The following is a 12,358-nucleotide window of genomic DNA, read 5'->3' as shown; positions in this document are numbered from 1 at the left end:
TGGTTTTTCAGCTTTTTTTGTAAGCCACAAAACCTTTTCCTCCCACAAAATCTTAAGTGCTTCCCTAAGACAGAACACAGATGAATGCATAACCTCTCCAGTGGGGGAGGTGGGGGTGGGATGGCCGAGCAGGATGCCCCCGCCCCAGTCCTGGCTGAGCCCAAAGTCCCGGCTTTCAGCCCCTGGGCACACCACGTTAACAGTGCACACAAGACCTCTTGAAGTGGTGCTGTCACTGCCTCATTTCTCAGAGGAGGAAACTGAGACTCTCTGAGGGGGAAGGACCCGAGCTCGGGTCCCAGCGTGTCACTCAGAGCTGGGATTGGAACTCGGGTCAGGTGGGCAGCACGGCCCATGTTCTCACCCCACCCCATGGTGCCTCTGGTCTTCAAGTCACAGCTGAGGCCCAGAGGGGGACACCTGTTCCTGCTGGTGCATCAGAAAGAGAGCATGCTCACTCTGGATTGGTGGGTGGGGTAAGAACTCCACCCCGTATGGGGCACCTGGGCTCATGGCCCCACCTCAGGGCTGGGTCAAAATACACAGCACGCTCGGGGGGGGGGGGGGGGGGGGGGGGGGGGGGGGGGGAATAGTTCTGTGTTGAGGCCTCACAAAGCTGAAGACGGAGACAGTCATGGGAATGCCTTTGGCTACAAGTAACAGAAAATTCCAGCTTGGCTGAAGGCAGTCTGTTATCTCACAGAACACAAAATGTCAAGTTAGGGGGGTGGCCAGGATTGGGTGATTTATTGACTCAAAGACCTAAGTTCTTTCTCCTCTTTGTGTTCTGCCTCCGTCAGCCTCCAAGCTGGCTCCCCTCATTCTCAAAGTGGCTGTCCTTCAACCAGGTAGTCACAGTGTCCAGTGGAAGAGAAGGTGATGTTTTCTGCAAGTGTTTTCTGTTTGTTTTTTTAGCAAAGAAATTTTCTCCCAAAGTCACCCAGCAGACAGTCCATATACGCTCTCCCCAAAGTCTCACTGGGCAGAAATACAGTACAGACCCATCCATACCCATCCCAGACAAGTGGCCTCACTCAGTCAGGATTTGCCCCCTGGGCGAGGTGTCTGGTCACCTTCCTCAAACAAAGGAGGAGTAAAGTCAGCCTCTGTTTACAGGTTGAGGGGGGATTAGGCTGACACCCAAAAGGTCTGCTGCAGGACCCGAAGCCAGGCAAGCCCATCTCGAAGGAGGCGGTGGATGGAGCTGGCTGGCTGGCGGACACAAAGGGTGTTCACCTTTTTCCCTTCCTGGTTTAATCATCTCTTGTTTTGTCAGCTCACAAAAGCTGAATGAACATGCCTGAGGGCAAGGTAGAGGAATGTGCTGTAGAAAGTAAAAGTTAGGGTGATCTATTCATAGAATGGACCCCCTGCGGCCGTTGCAGAGAGGGGGGTTCGTGTGGACTGACACGGAGAGAGCTACAGAACGTACGGTTAAGGTGAAAGGGTGCACAGCAAGCTTATGATCTGCTGCCATTTATTTTACAAAGTGGGAAGGATACACACTCCCTCTCACACACGTGTGCTTGTGTGCGCACAGCTCCCTGTTGAAGAAGAAGAAAGGATGGGTCTTGGTTGCAGGGAGAGACTGAGGTGTCAGGTGGCACCTCTGTGCTCTGTGCCATTTGTACGGTTTCATTTGACTTTTATTCTGAACACATCATTACTACCTCCAGAGATAATCAGTTAGTGTAAGCTCCTCCCCGAGATTTTTCTCTAAACCTGCAGCAGCCCAGTTCTTTCAAACATTTTTAAAAAATGTTTTTTAATGTTTATTTTTTGAGAGAGAGGAAGAGACAGAGTGCAAGCGGGGGAGGGGCAGAGAGAAAGGGAGACACAGAATCTGGAGCAGGCTCCAGGCTCCAAGCTAACAGCACAGAGCCTGACGTGGGGCTCGAACTCACGAGCCACAAGATCATGATCTGAGCCAAAGTCAGACGCTCAACTGATAGAACCACCCGTGCGCCCCTCTTTTCAAACATTTTTGATCATTACCTGAAACAGGGAAAGCATTGTACATTTACAACCCCCCAACGGATGTCCAGAATGAAGCTTCACAAAGCACTTACCCTTACTGATGTTTTTTATTCCAGTCTGTTTGGTTTGGGGGCCTTTTCCCCCTTAATAATGGTCAGGAGCCACTCAAATGATTTAATGGCCCACAGTTAGGGAAAAACTGTATGGTTCCTTTTTGTAAAAAAGACAAAACAAAAAAAACTCAATAATCATACAGTGTAACTGTGTATGTAAAAAAAGGAAGAACAGAGTCATGCTTTGTACTGTGCCTTGTACTCAGACATCTGTCCTCGTTCATAAACAAACCTACCTTACTCTTTGAATTGGCTGCATAGGTTTTGATCATATGGGGGTACTTGGAACATCTGTTAATCCCTTGTTAAAAGATGTTCAGGCCTGGGATGCCTGGATGGCTCAGTCGGGCATCTGACTTTGGCTTAGGTCATGATCTCACAGTCTGTGAATGCGAGCCCCGCATCGAGCTCTGTGCTGACAGCTCAGAGCCTGGAGCCTACTTCAGATTCTGTGTCCCTCTCTTGCTCTGCTCCTCCCCTGCTCATGCTGTCCGTCTCTCTCTGTCAAGAATAAATAAAACATTTAAAAAAAAAAAAAAAAAAGATATTCAGGCCGGGTCTAATTTACTGTTTGTTTTTTTTTTTTTTAAGTTTTTATTGTGTTAAGTAATGGGGCTTGAACTCATGGCCCCAAGATCGAGAGTCAAACAAGCCTCCCACAGAGCCATCCAGGCACCTCTAACTTGATTACATACAGTGTTGGCAGTGAACATCCTTGTGTGTGCCTACAAGTACTTGGACAGGCTTTTCTGTCACACGGATTTCTGAGAGGTCAGATGTTAAACCACCGCCACTCATCCTTCACTTCTCAGCTCAGATGCCCTCGCCTCCCTGGGGAGGCTCCCTGGTCACCCTGCCATCCCTTCTGGTGTTATACACTCCATGGCTCCCTGGACACCCCCCACACACACACCAGTTTGCAGCTGTGGCCACATGAATAGATGTTGCTAAATCATAGAAAGCATATCTAGTCAGAGCTTGCTTGTTTTAAAAGAAAAACATTTTTTTAACGTTTATTTACTTTTGAGAGAGAGAGCGCGCATGCACACACAAGTGGAGGAGGGGCAGAGAGAGAGGGAGACACAGAATCTGAAGCTACCCAGGCGCCCCTGAGAGCCTGCTTTTTTTAAATCCAGTCTGACATCTCTACCTTTTGATTTGGCCATTGAAACATTCACATTTAGAGAAATCATTGGTAATTATTGCATTTACATTCCCCATTTTGCCATTTTCTATATGTTCACTGCCTTTCTTGCTCTGTTCTTCCTTTACTGCCACTTTTCATGTTAAATAATGTATATTAGTGTACTGTTTGGATTCCTCCTGCTTTTTTCAGCTATTTTTCCCAAATTCTTATAATATGCATCTTAACAGTGTAATTCAAATTTAGTAACTTGGGACGCCTGGGTGGCTCAGTTGGGTGAGCATCCAGCTCTTGATTTCAGGTCAGGTCATGATCTCACGGTTTATGAGTTCGAGCTTGGCATCGGGCTGTATGCTGACAGTGCAGAGCTGCTTGGGATTCTCTGTCTCCTTCTCTGCCCATGCGCCTCCCTCCCCTCAGTGTGCATGCACGCTCTCTCTCAAAAATAAGTAAGCATTAAAAAAAAAAAAAAGACTTTATTGTTAAAAAAAAAAAGATTTAGTAACTTAATTTCAATAAAATATAGAAACTTTTCTCCAGTATAGCCACATTCCTTTCCCCCTCTTTTGTGCTATATTTGTCATTTTATTAAATCTACATTTGTTACAAGCCCAACAATATAGTGTTGCTGTTGTTGCCTTTTATAATCTTCTATCTTTAAGGAAGTTAGAGAAGAAATAAAACATAAATCTATAGTCTTTAAAAAAAATGTTTTTTAATGTTTATCTTTTGAGATAGAGACAGAAAGACTGAGCAACAAGCAGGGGAGGGGCAGAGAGAGGGAAACACAGAATCCAAAGCAGGCTCCAGGATTTCAACTGTCAGCACAGAGCCCGACACAGAGCTTGAACCCTCAGACTGCGAGATCATGACCTAAGCCAAAGTCAGAAGCTTAACTGACTAAGCCACGCAGGCGCCCCCTCTATAGTCTTATTCTAACCTGCAAATTGACTTTCTTGGATCCTTCATTTCCTCCATATGGATTCAGGTCATCATCTGGAGTCATTATCTGTTGTTTCCTCCTTCTTCTTCTTCTTCTTCTTCTTCTTCTTCTTCTTCTTCTTCTTCTTCTTCTTCTTCTTCTTCTTCTTCTCCTCCTTCTCCTTCTCCTTCTCCTCCTCCTCCTCCTCCTCCTCCTCCTCCTCCTCCTCCCCCTCCCCCTCCCCCTCCCCCTCCCCCTTCTTCCTCTTTTAGATTTTATTTTTACGTAATCTCTACACCCATCTTGGGGTTCAAAGTACAACCCCAAAACTGAGAGTTGCACACTTCACCAACTGAGCCAGCCAGACGATCCTGGGGTCATTTTCTTTCAGCCTGAGGACTTTTTATTTCACCAGGCAGATGAGCTGGCAATCAGTTTCTCAGTCTTTTTATCTGAGAATGTTTTTATTTTGCCTTTATGTGTAAAGGATAGTTTTACTGGATACAGAATTCTTGGTTGGCGGTTTTTTCTTTCCACACTTTGAAAATGTCATTCCATACCATTGTTTCAAATAAGTCTGTAGTTAATTATATTGTTGCTTCCCTTTATATGATGAATCCTTTTTCCCTTGACATTTTCAAGGTTTTTAATCTCACCATTTGACTTTGAACTTTTTCTGGATGTGAATATCTTTTTTTTTTTTTTACTTTAATGTTTATTTATTTTGAGAGAGAGAGAGAGAGCACAGCAGGGGAGGGGCAGAGAGAGAAGGAGACACAGAATCTGAAGCAGGCTCCAGGCTCTGAGCTGTCAGCACAGAGCCTGATGCGGGGCTCAAACTCATGAACTGTGAGATCATGACCTGAACCAAAGTCTGACCCTCAACCAACTGAGCCACCCACTCACCCCTGGATGTGAATATCTTTGTATTTACCATTCATAGGGTTTGTGGAGCTTCTTAGATGTGTAGATGATTTTTTTTTTCATCAAATTGGGGGAATTTTCAGCCATTATTTCTTCAAATATTTCTTCTGCCCTTTTCTCTCTTCTCCTTCTGAAACTTTCATTGCACACGTGCTGGTTTGCTTGATGCTATTTCAAAGATTTTGGTATAGCAGAATGTCTTACTCATTGAACTAGGCAGGCAGATTGGAGGAGCCCCAGGCTAAAATGCCACAGAGTCCCTCTTTTCTTACCTGAAGTACAGCAGTTTTCCAAGCATAGATGATTCTTGCATTGCCATATGCCCTTGGTCAATTGCCAGAGTGCTGAAATGGTTGTTTTTGTCAATTTTGTGCTTTCTGGGGGGAGAATATTTGCCAGTCTCCTCATTCCATTATAGTCAAAAGTCCCACCCCTTCATATTACTAAATTGACCTTCAAAAAGGATTTATTGACTTAGATGCCAAAGGCGTTACTTTTCTCACTAAGTCCCTCTTACTTAAAATGGAATTGGAATTTTACTTAAGTTTCATTATTTAGTTGCTTGTTTGTTTATTTATTGAGAGAGGCAAAGAGAGAGAATCCCAAGCAGACCCTGCACTGTCAGCACAGAGCCCCACGCAGGGACAGAGATCGTGACCTGAGCTAAAACCAAAAGTCAGACATTTAACCTGCTAAGCCACCCAGGAGCCCCAATTTAAAAGTTTTAGGGGCACCTGGGTGACTCAGTCATTTAAGGATCTGACTTCAGCTCAGGTCGTGATCTCACAGTTTGTGGATTCAAGCTCCACGTTGGGCCCTGTGCTGACAGCTCAGAGCGTGGAACCTGCTTCGGATTCTGTGTCTCCATCTCTCTCGTCCCTTCCCCACTCATATTCTCCCCTCCCCCACCCCATCTCTCTCAAAAATAAACAAACATTAAAAAAAAATTTTAAGGGGGCGCCTGGGTGGCGCAGTCGGTTAAGCGTCCGACTTCAGCCAGGTCACGATCTCGCGGTCCGTGAGTTCGAGCCCCGCGTCAGGCTCTGGGCTGATGGCTCGGCGCCTGGAGCCTGTTTCCGATTCTGTGTCTCCCTCTCTCTCTGCCCCTCCCCCGTTCATGCTCTGTCTCTCTCTGTCCCAAAAATAAATAAAATAAAAAAAAAAAAAATTTTAAGGAGCACCTCGGTGCTCAGTCAGTTGAGCATCTGACTTCAGCTCGGGTCATGATCTCTCAGTTTGTGAATTCAAGCTCCTCATCAGGCTCTGTGCTAACAGCTCAGAGCCTGGAGCCTGCTTCAGATTCTGTGTCTCCTTCTCTCTTCCGCTCTCCTGCCTGTGCTCTGTCTCTCTCTCTCACACACAAAAATAAACATTAAAAAAAATTGGGGGAGGGGGGCGGCGCCTGGGTGGCTCAGTCGGTTTAGCATCCGACTTCAGCTTAGGTCATGATCTCAGTTCATGGGTTTGAGCCCCGTGTTGGGCTATGTGCTGAGAGCTCAGAGCCTGGAGCCTGCTTTGGAATCTCTGCCTACCTCTCTCTCTCTGCCCCTCCCCCGCTTGCGCTCGCTCTCTCTCTCTCTCTCTCTCTCTCTCTCTCAGAAATAAACATAAAAATTTTTTTTTTTAATTTAAGTTTCAAAAGTCACTTTGTCTCAGTGGAATAAACAGGTGGGTCCCCAACAGCTGGGTTCTGGTCAGCAGCATGAGGTTCATTGTAGTGTTAATTCCGTGGGAATCCAGCATTTCAGATACTGAGCTGGGGTTTTAGATTAGATCAGTCGGAATGGTGTCTGATGTATAGCGAGTGCTCAAAAAATATTTGAATGAAGAGGCTACTGAGCAAGTTATATTTTAAGTAAAAAAAAAAAATTTTTACAGAACAATGTATTAATGTCATTCCGCTTATATAAAAATACAGTCCTCTACCCCCAAAAAAATTCTTCATGCTCCCCCCCACAAAGTAAAAGGTTCTACCTCTCTGATTGTATTCACGTGTATATTTGTAATGCATAGGAAAAGGGAGAGAGAGAGAGAGCCGGGAAACTGTAAACCTTGTTTACCCCTAGAGACAGGTAGGACCCCCACCTCTAGCTATGTAAGTCGTGCCCAGGAGACAGGGAATCTCGGGGTGCATCCACCCACAGGGGGTGACTGTTTTGGATTCCCAGTGGTACCAAATGTGCCAGAAGGGCATTCCTGGGGTGGGATTGGGGGGCGGTGGGGGGACCTCCTAGGCAACTTGGCCTTCTCCCTGTATAGATTTCTGTATTGGAACTTTCCACAGCAGCGATGTATTTGTATACCTCTTGTGCAAAGGAATTTTTTTGTTTCCTAAGAGTACATTTAAACAGATCAGTTCTGCATAATGAGGAACATACTTGATTGCTTATTTCTCTTGTTTTTACTTTGCAGTGACGTGAGCTCCAGGGCCGGCTACCCTGCTCAGGTTTACAAAACCGCCAGCACAGAGACCCCTCGGCCCTCCCAGGTGGCCCAGCCCAGCCCCTTCCAGCTGTCCGCCTCCGTCCCCAAGTCCTTCTTCTCCAAGCAACCCATTCGCAATAAGCACCCCACAGGGTGGAAGAGGGCAGACGAGCCCCCGCCACGGCCACTCCCCTTCACTGACCCAAAGAAGTAAGTGCCTGGACGCCCAGCAAGGTTCTACAAGAGCCAAGCCAGGCGTCTCTGGGTGGGGAAGGAGGGGACACCTCACTCACTCATTCAGCAGGATGCTGTGCCAGTCCCACACCATCTCTGTGGACAGAGATCCCTTAGTTGGGTGTTCACAGGGCCCCTTGGCTGCCCAAGGGGCACAGCCTTCAAGGAGCTGCTATGCAGGAGACGGGGTTTGGGGAAGGCTGAGCAGGATGGAGGCTGAGAAGGGAGAGGAGGTGGCTTCTGGATGGATGAGCTGAAAGGAGAGCCGCCAGGGTTGCCTGGCAGACCGGACGAGGGTTAAGAGGAAGGGCGAGGTTGAAGAAGACTCTAGGTCCTGTAGCCGGAAGGGCAGGCTTGCCTTGAGGTGAGGGCTGAGCTGAGGAGCAGGCTTGGCTGGGGGAGAGTCCCGGGCAGGTTACTAACGTTCGCGAAGCACAGAAGACATCAAGGAGGAGGCGGGGTAAGGAGTCTGGAGCTGAGGGGAGAAGTCAGGCTGGAGGGGGAAATTTGGGTGTCGTCTCACAGGGGCACGAGGCTAGAGGCATACCCCAAGGCCGGAAGTGTGGGTAGAGAGGAAGGGGGAGTGCAGGGCAGGGCCAGAGTCCTCAGTGTGCAGAGAGTACGCGGAGGAGCCCGGGTGAGGAGCCTGGGCATGATGGGCTGTGAGCTGGGCGTCGCTTTGAGCCTCATGGAGGTCCCCCAGGGTGCAGGAGAGAAGGGTAGGGTGGAATGGGAGGAAACTGTGTGCTCAGCTCATTTGAGGCATTTTGCTCTACTGTAGAGCAGAAGAGAGGGGAAGAGTGTGCATTAGGGAAGGATTTCTGTTTTAAGTTAGAAGACGATACCTCACATTTACTGAGTGCTCACTGTGTGCCAGTCTCGGTTCTAAGCTCCTGTACGTGAATTAGTTCCCTGAGTCCTCACAACAGCTCTGTAAGGCAGACCTGCCATTCACCCCATTTTACAGATAAGGCAACTGAGGCCCCGAGTCACTCAGCTGGTAAGGGATAGAAGTGGTCCAAGGCTCCTCTTCCATTGGGTGTGAGGGGATCTGCCCTCCTCCCCCAGTTCTTTGTAAAGTCTTTCATGACCTGGGTGGACCATTCAAATGTGTGGATGACGCAGAGCTCAGAAGGAGACAGGTGTCAGGAAGACAGAAACGTGACCCTGCAGATGTCCTCAGGAGAGGCTGGGCAACTCACACCAAGAGTCCAGTTCACACGCATCACTCATAGCCAGGGACACGCGGGAGTCTAGGCTCTGACCCTCCGCTCACCTCCACCGCCGGGCTGGATGACGAGGGCTCCATTGACCAAGCACACGAGTACCAGGCACCGGCTGCGGCATGTGCTTCGCCGAAACTCCTGCGCGGACCCTGCTCGGTTGGCTTCCTCCCTCCTCTGGCCTCCCATCCTCCCGCTCGCCCCCTCCCTTCTCCACTCCACTGGCCTCTGCTGCACCTCATGCTTACCAAGGCTAGGCCAACCTCAGGGCCTTTCCGGGGGTTCTCTAGTGCCCGGAGAACTCCCCCACCCCCACCCCCGACCTCAGGGCTGTCTCCGGGAAGCTTAGTCTGATGCCACCTCGTCAGATGGGCCTTCCCAACTAGACCTGGCCCCTGCCGTCATTTGGTCACTTTTCTCGTTCTTCTGGAGAACGGGTGCCATGTCTCGGCTGCCTGGCGCTCCGGGTGCTCCTTCAGTGAACGTACGCGCCATGCATCTCGTCGCGTTCTCGCTGCAACCCCATAAGATACTACGAGACCCCCACTGTTCAGGGTGGCCGGAGGGTCAGTCCCTGCTGACCCCCTTCTGCTCTTCCACCATGGCAGCCGCTCTGGCTGTCCTTCCCCTGCGTGCGTACCTACTAGGGCCGCGGCAGTGAGGTGCCACAGACTGAGCGGCTCGACTCCGGAAATGTACTGTCTCACGGTTCAGAGGTCAGATGTCCGAGATCAGGGCACTGGCCGGGTCGGTTCCTTTTGAGGGCTGCGAAGGGGAACCTGTTCCAGCTGGTCTCCCAGCTGCTGCAGATTTGCAGGCCACGTGTTGGACTCCGTGGTCTGTAGATGCATCTCCCCAGCGTCCGCCTTCGTCCTCACGCAGCCTCCTCCCTGTGGGTGCGTCTCCGTGTTGGCGTTTCCCCCTTTTATGAGGACACCAGTTACTGGACGAGGGTCCATCCTCATTGTCTGAGACCCTATTTCCAAATAAGGTCACGCTCTGAGATGCTGGGTTTGTACTTCAGCATCTTTTTGATGGGAGGGGACCCATAACACCACCTCTCAGGTCTTAACCCAGACACGCCATCCCTGGGGAAATTCGGTCAAGCCCACACCAGGCTCATCCCTTCCACTGACCTCATGCTTCTTCCCTTCTGCGGCACCTGTCCCAGGGTACATCAGAGCATCATTTCCTGGCAGCTGGCTTCCTCTCTGTCCCCCATGGTGGACTGAGAATTCCAGGAGAGCAGAGGTGCCATGAGCCCCACCCGGGGCCCAGTACACAGTAGGTGCTCAGATGATATGCCTGAATATATGATAACACTGAACAAACAAAAACCCACTTTTCCCTATGATAAGACTCAAACAGGGCTTTTTATAGATGTGTATGTTTGTATAAATGTATGTGTGTAAACTAAGTATATAAAATACATATATAAAAATATCAAATAGGGGCGCCTGGGTGGCTCAGTCGGTTGAGCGACTGACTTCGGCTCAGGTCATCACCTCACAGTTTGTGAGTTCGAGCCCCGTGTCGGGCTCTGTGCTGACAGCTCGGAGCCTGGAGCCTGCTTCGGATTCTGTGTCTCCCTCTCTCTCTGCTCCTCCCCCGCTCATGCTCTGTCTCCCTCTCTATCAAAAATAAACAAACATTAAAAAAAAAAATTTTTTTTAAATATATATCAAATATTTGGGGACACACATAAAATAGTTTCATGGCTTCTTATAATATTCAATAATTTAGTTATAGATACATTTTTTTAAAGATTTTATTATTAAGTGATCTGCACCCAACATGGGGCTTGAAGTTACAACCCTAAGATCAAGAGTTACACGCTTCATGGACTGAGCCAGCTGGATACATTTTTTAAATCACATGCAGAAGATAATATGTTAATTTAGAATGATTGCTTTTGTCCACACACTCGCATTTCATAAAGTTGTTTTATTCAGATTCTCTCTGAGCATTTTGGAGATAGTGTCTTTATCATTGTTAAAGATACTTCTAAAAAAAAAAAAGATACTTCTGAGTCACCTAATCTAATTTTCCAGAAAACACCGTCTTCAAGCTAAATTATTTGAGGTTAAACATACCTTTTTTTTTTTCCTGCCTATGAAGCTGTCACTGAAATTTAATCCCAAGGCACAAGAACTCATTTGCATAACTTATTTACCTCCGTATGTTAATACCCACTTTACCAACTACTGTCAGAAGCCCTTCCCCTACATTAGCTCATTTAATCCTCACTATGCAAGTACTTTGCATCCCATTTTCCAGATAAGAAAAATTGAGGTACAGAATGGTTACATTACTTGCCCGGATTCACTCAGTTAGTTAAGGTTAATCACTGCAAATGTTATGTTCGTTCGTTGTGTAATTTGTCCCCACAAGGTCACCACATATTATGAGCTCATCACCCACCCCCACCAGGAGTAATTACCAAACCTGTCTTTCTTTCCTTCCCTTTTCCTTAATTCCGGTCAAAGACCTCTAACATGCCCCATGGAGAAGTGCTAATGGCCTCATCCAACGCAGGGGTTCTCCCTTTCAGCCTGACTGCTGGGCTCAGGCTGTACAGACCCAGCCCCATTGATCCTCCTCACAAGAGGGATCTGTTCTTACCTCCCATTTCCAGATGAGGAAACTGAGGCACAGTTAGAAGTACATAGCCAGGTTACCCAGCTTTCTAGCTGAGTAACGGAGCCAGGATTCATACCTGGCAAGGTAATTAACCATCAGAGTGTCTTGTCATATAAACCACCCAAGGAGGACTCCTGTCCAGGGCAGCGACTCCTATTTCCTGAGGACTAATTTCTTGGACAGAGCAGTGTCCTCTGTATTTGGGCACATGCTCTAGTTGACCAAACGATGGAGTAAGCTAGTGAAGGACGGAGGATCTGTGCTGTGTCTCTCGTGCTCGGCCCTTCTGCTGCAGGCCCTGGTCAACACTGGGGGAGGGACAGGCCGACAGTTCTGCCTCAGGAGATGGCCAGACACCCCTGTTTTGACCACTTAATTCTGCTGGCCATTACAGAACAGCGCGAGGGTCAGGATGGGAATCCGTCAGCTGCCGACCCCCACCTTAACCCGTCAGTTTCCCTCTCTTTAAAATGGGGTGACAGTCATCCCTAGCTCCAGGGTTGTGAGGATTTAGTGAGTTAATCCATGGGAGCTTCTCCCCACCCCACCATGTTCCAGCAGCACAGAGCTTAGCAGGTGAGGGTGTGACCACGCCAGCGTGTTTCTCTACCGGCAGCGGCAGGAGATGTGAGGCTGGAGCTCAGATCGGGAGGTGGAGTCAGCAGCCCCTAGCCGTCCTGGGCATCTCCTCCCCGGCAGGCTGATCTTAACCCAACTGAAGGGACGGCAGTGCCCCTGTGGGCTAGAGTGGCCCCTG

General features: G+C 48.6%; 1 protein-coding gene across 6 annotated transcripts in view; it reads left to right on the top strand.

Annotated features, from left to right (window-relative positions):
- The window catches only part of SIPA1L3 (signal induced proliferation associated 1 like 3), a 239,627-nt gene that overhangs the window by 208,122 nt on the left and 19,147 nt on the right, over window positions 1-12,358 (top strand). For all 6 annotated transcript variants that reach the window (XM_058707345.1, XM_058707339.1, XM_058707340.1 and 3 more), the window contains one exon: window positions 7,493-7,714. In XM_058707345.1, coding sequence (XP_058563328.1) covers window positions 7,493-7,714 — 222 coding nt within the window. The remainder of the gene's footprint in view (window positions 1-7,492; window positions 7,715-12,358) is intronic.

Source organism: Neofelis nebulosa, chromosome 17 (assembly GCF_028018385.1).
Source record: "Neofelis nebulosa isolate mNeoNeb1 chromosome 17, mNeoNeb1.pri, whole genome shotgun sequence".
NCBI classification, from domain to species: Eukaryota; Metazoa; Chordata; class Mammalia; order Carnivora; family Felidae; genus Neofelis; species Neofelis nebulosa.
This window is presented reverse-complemented; position numbering and strand designations above follow the sequence as displayed.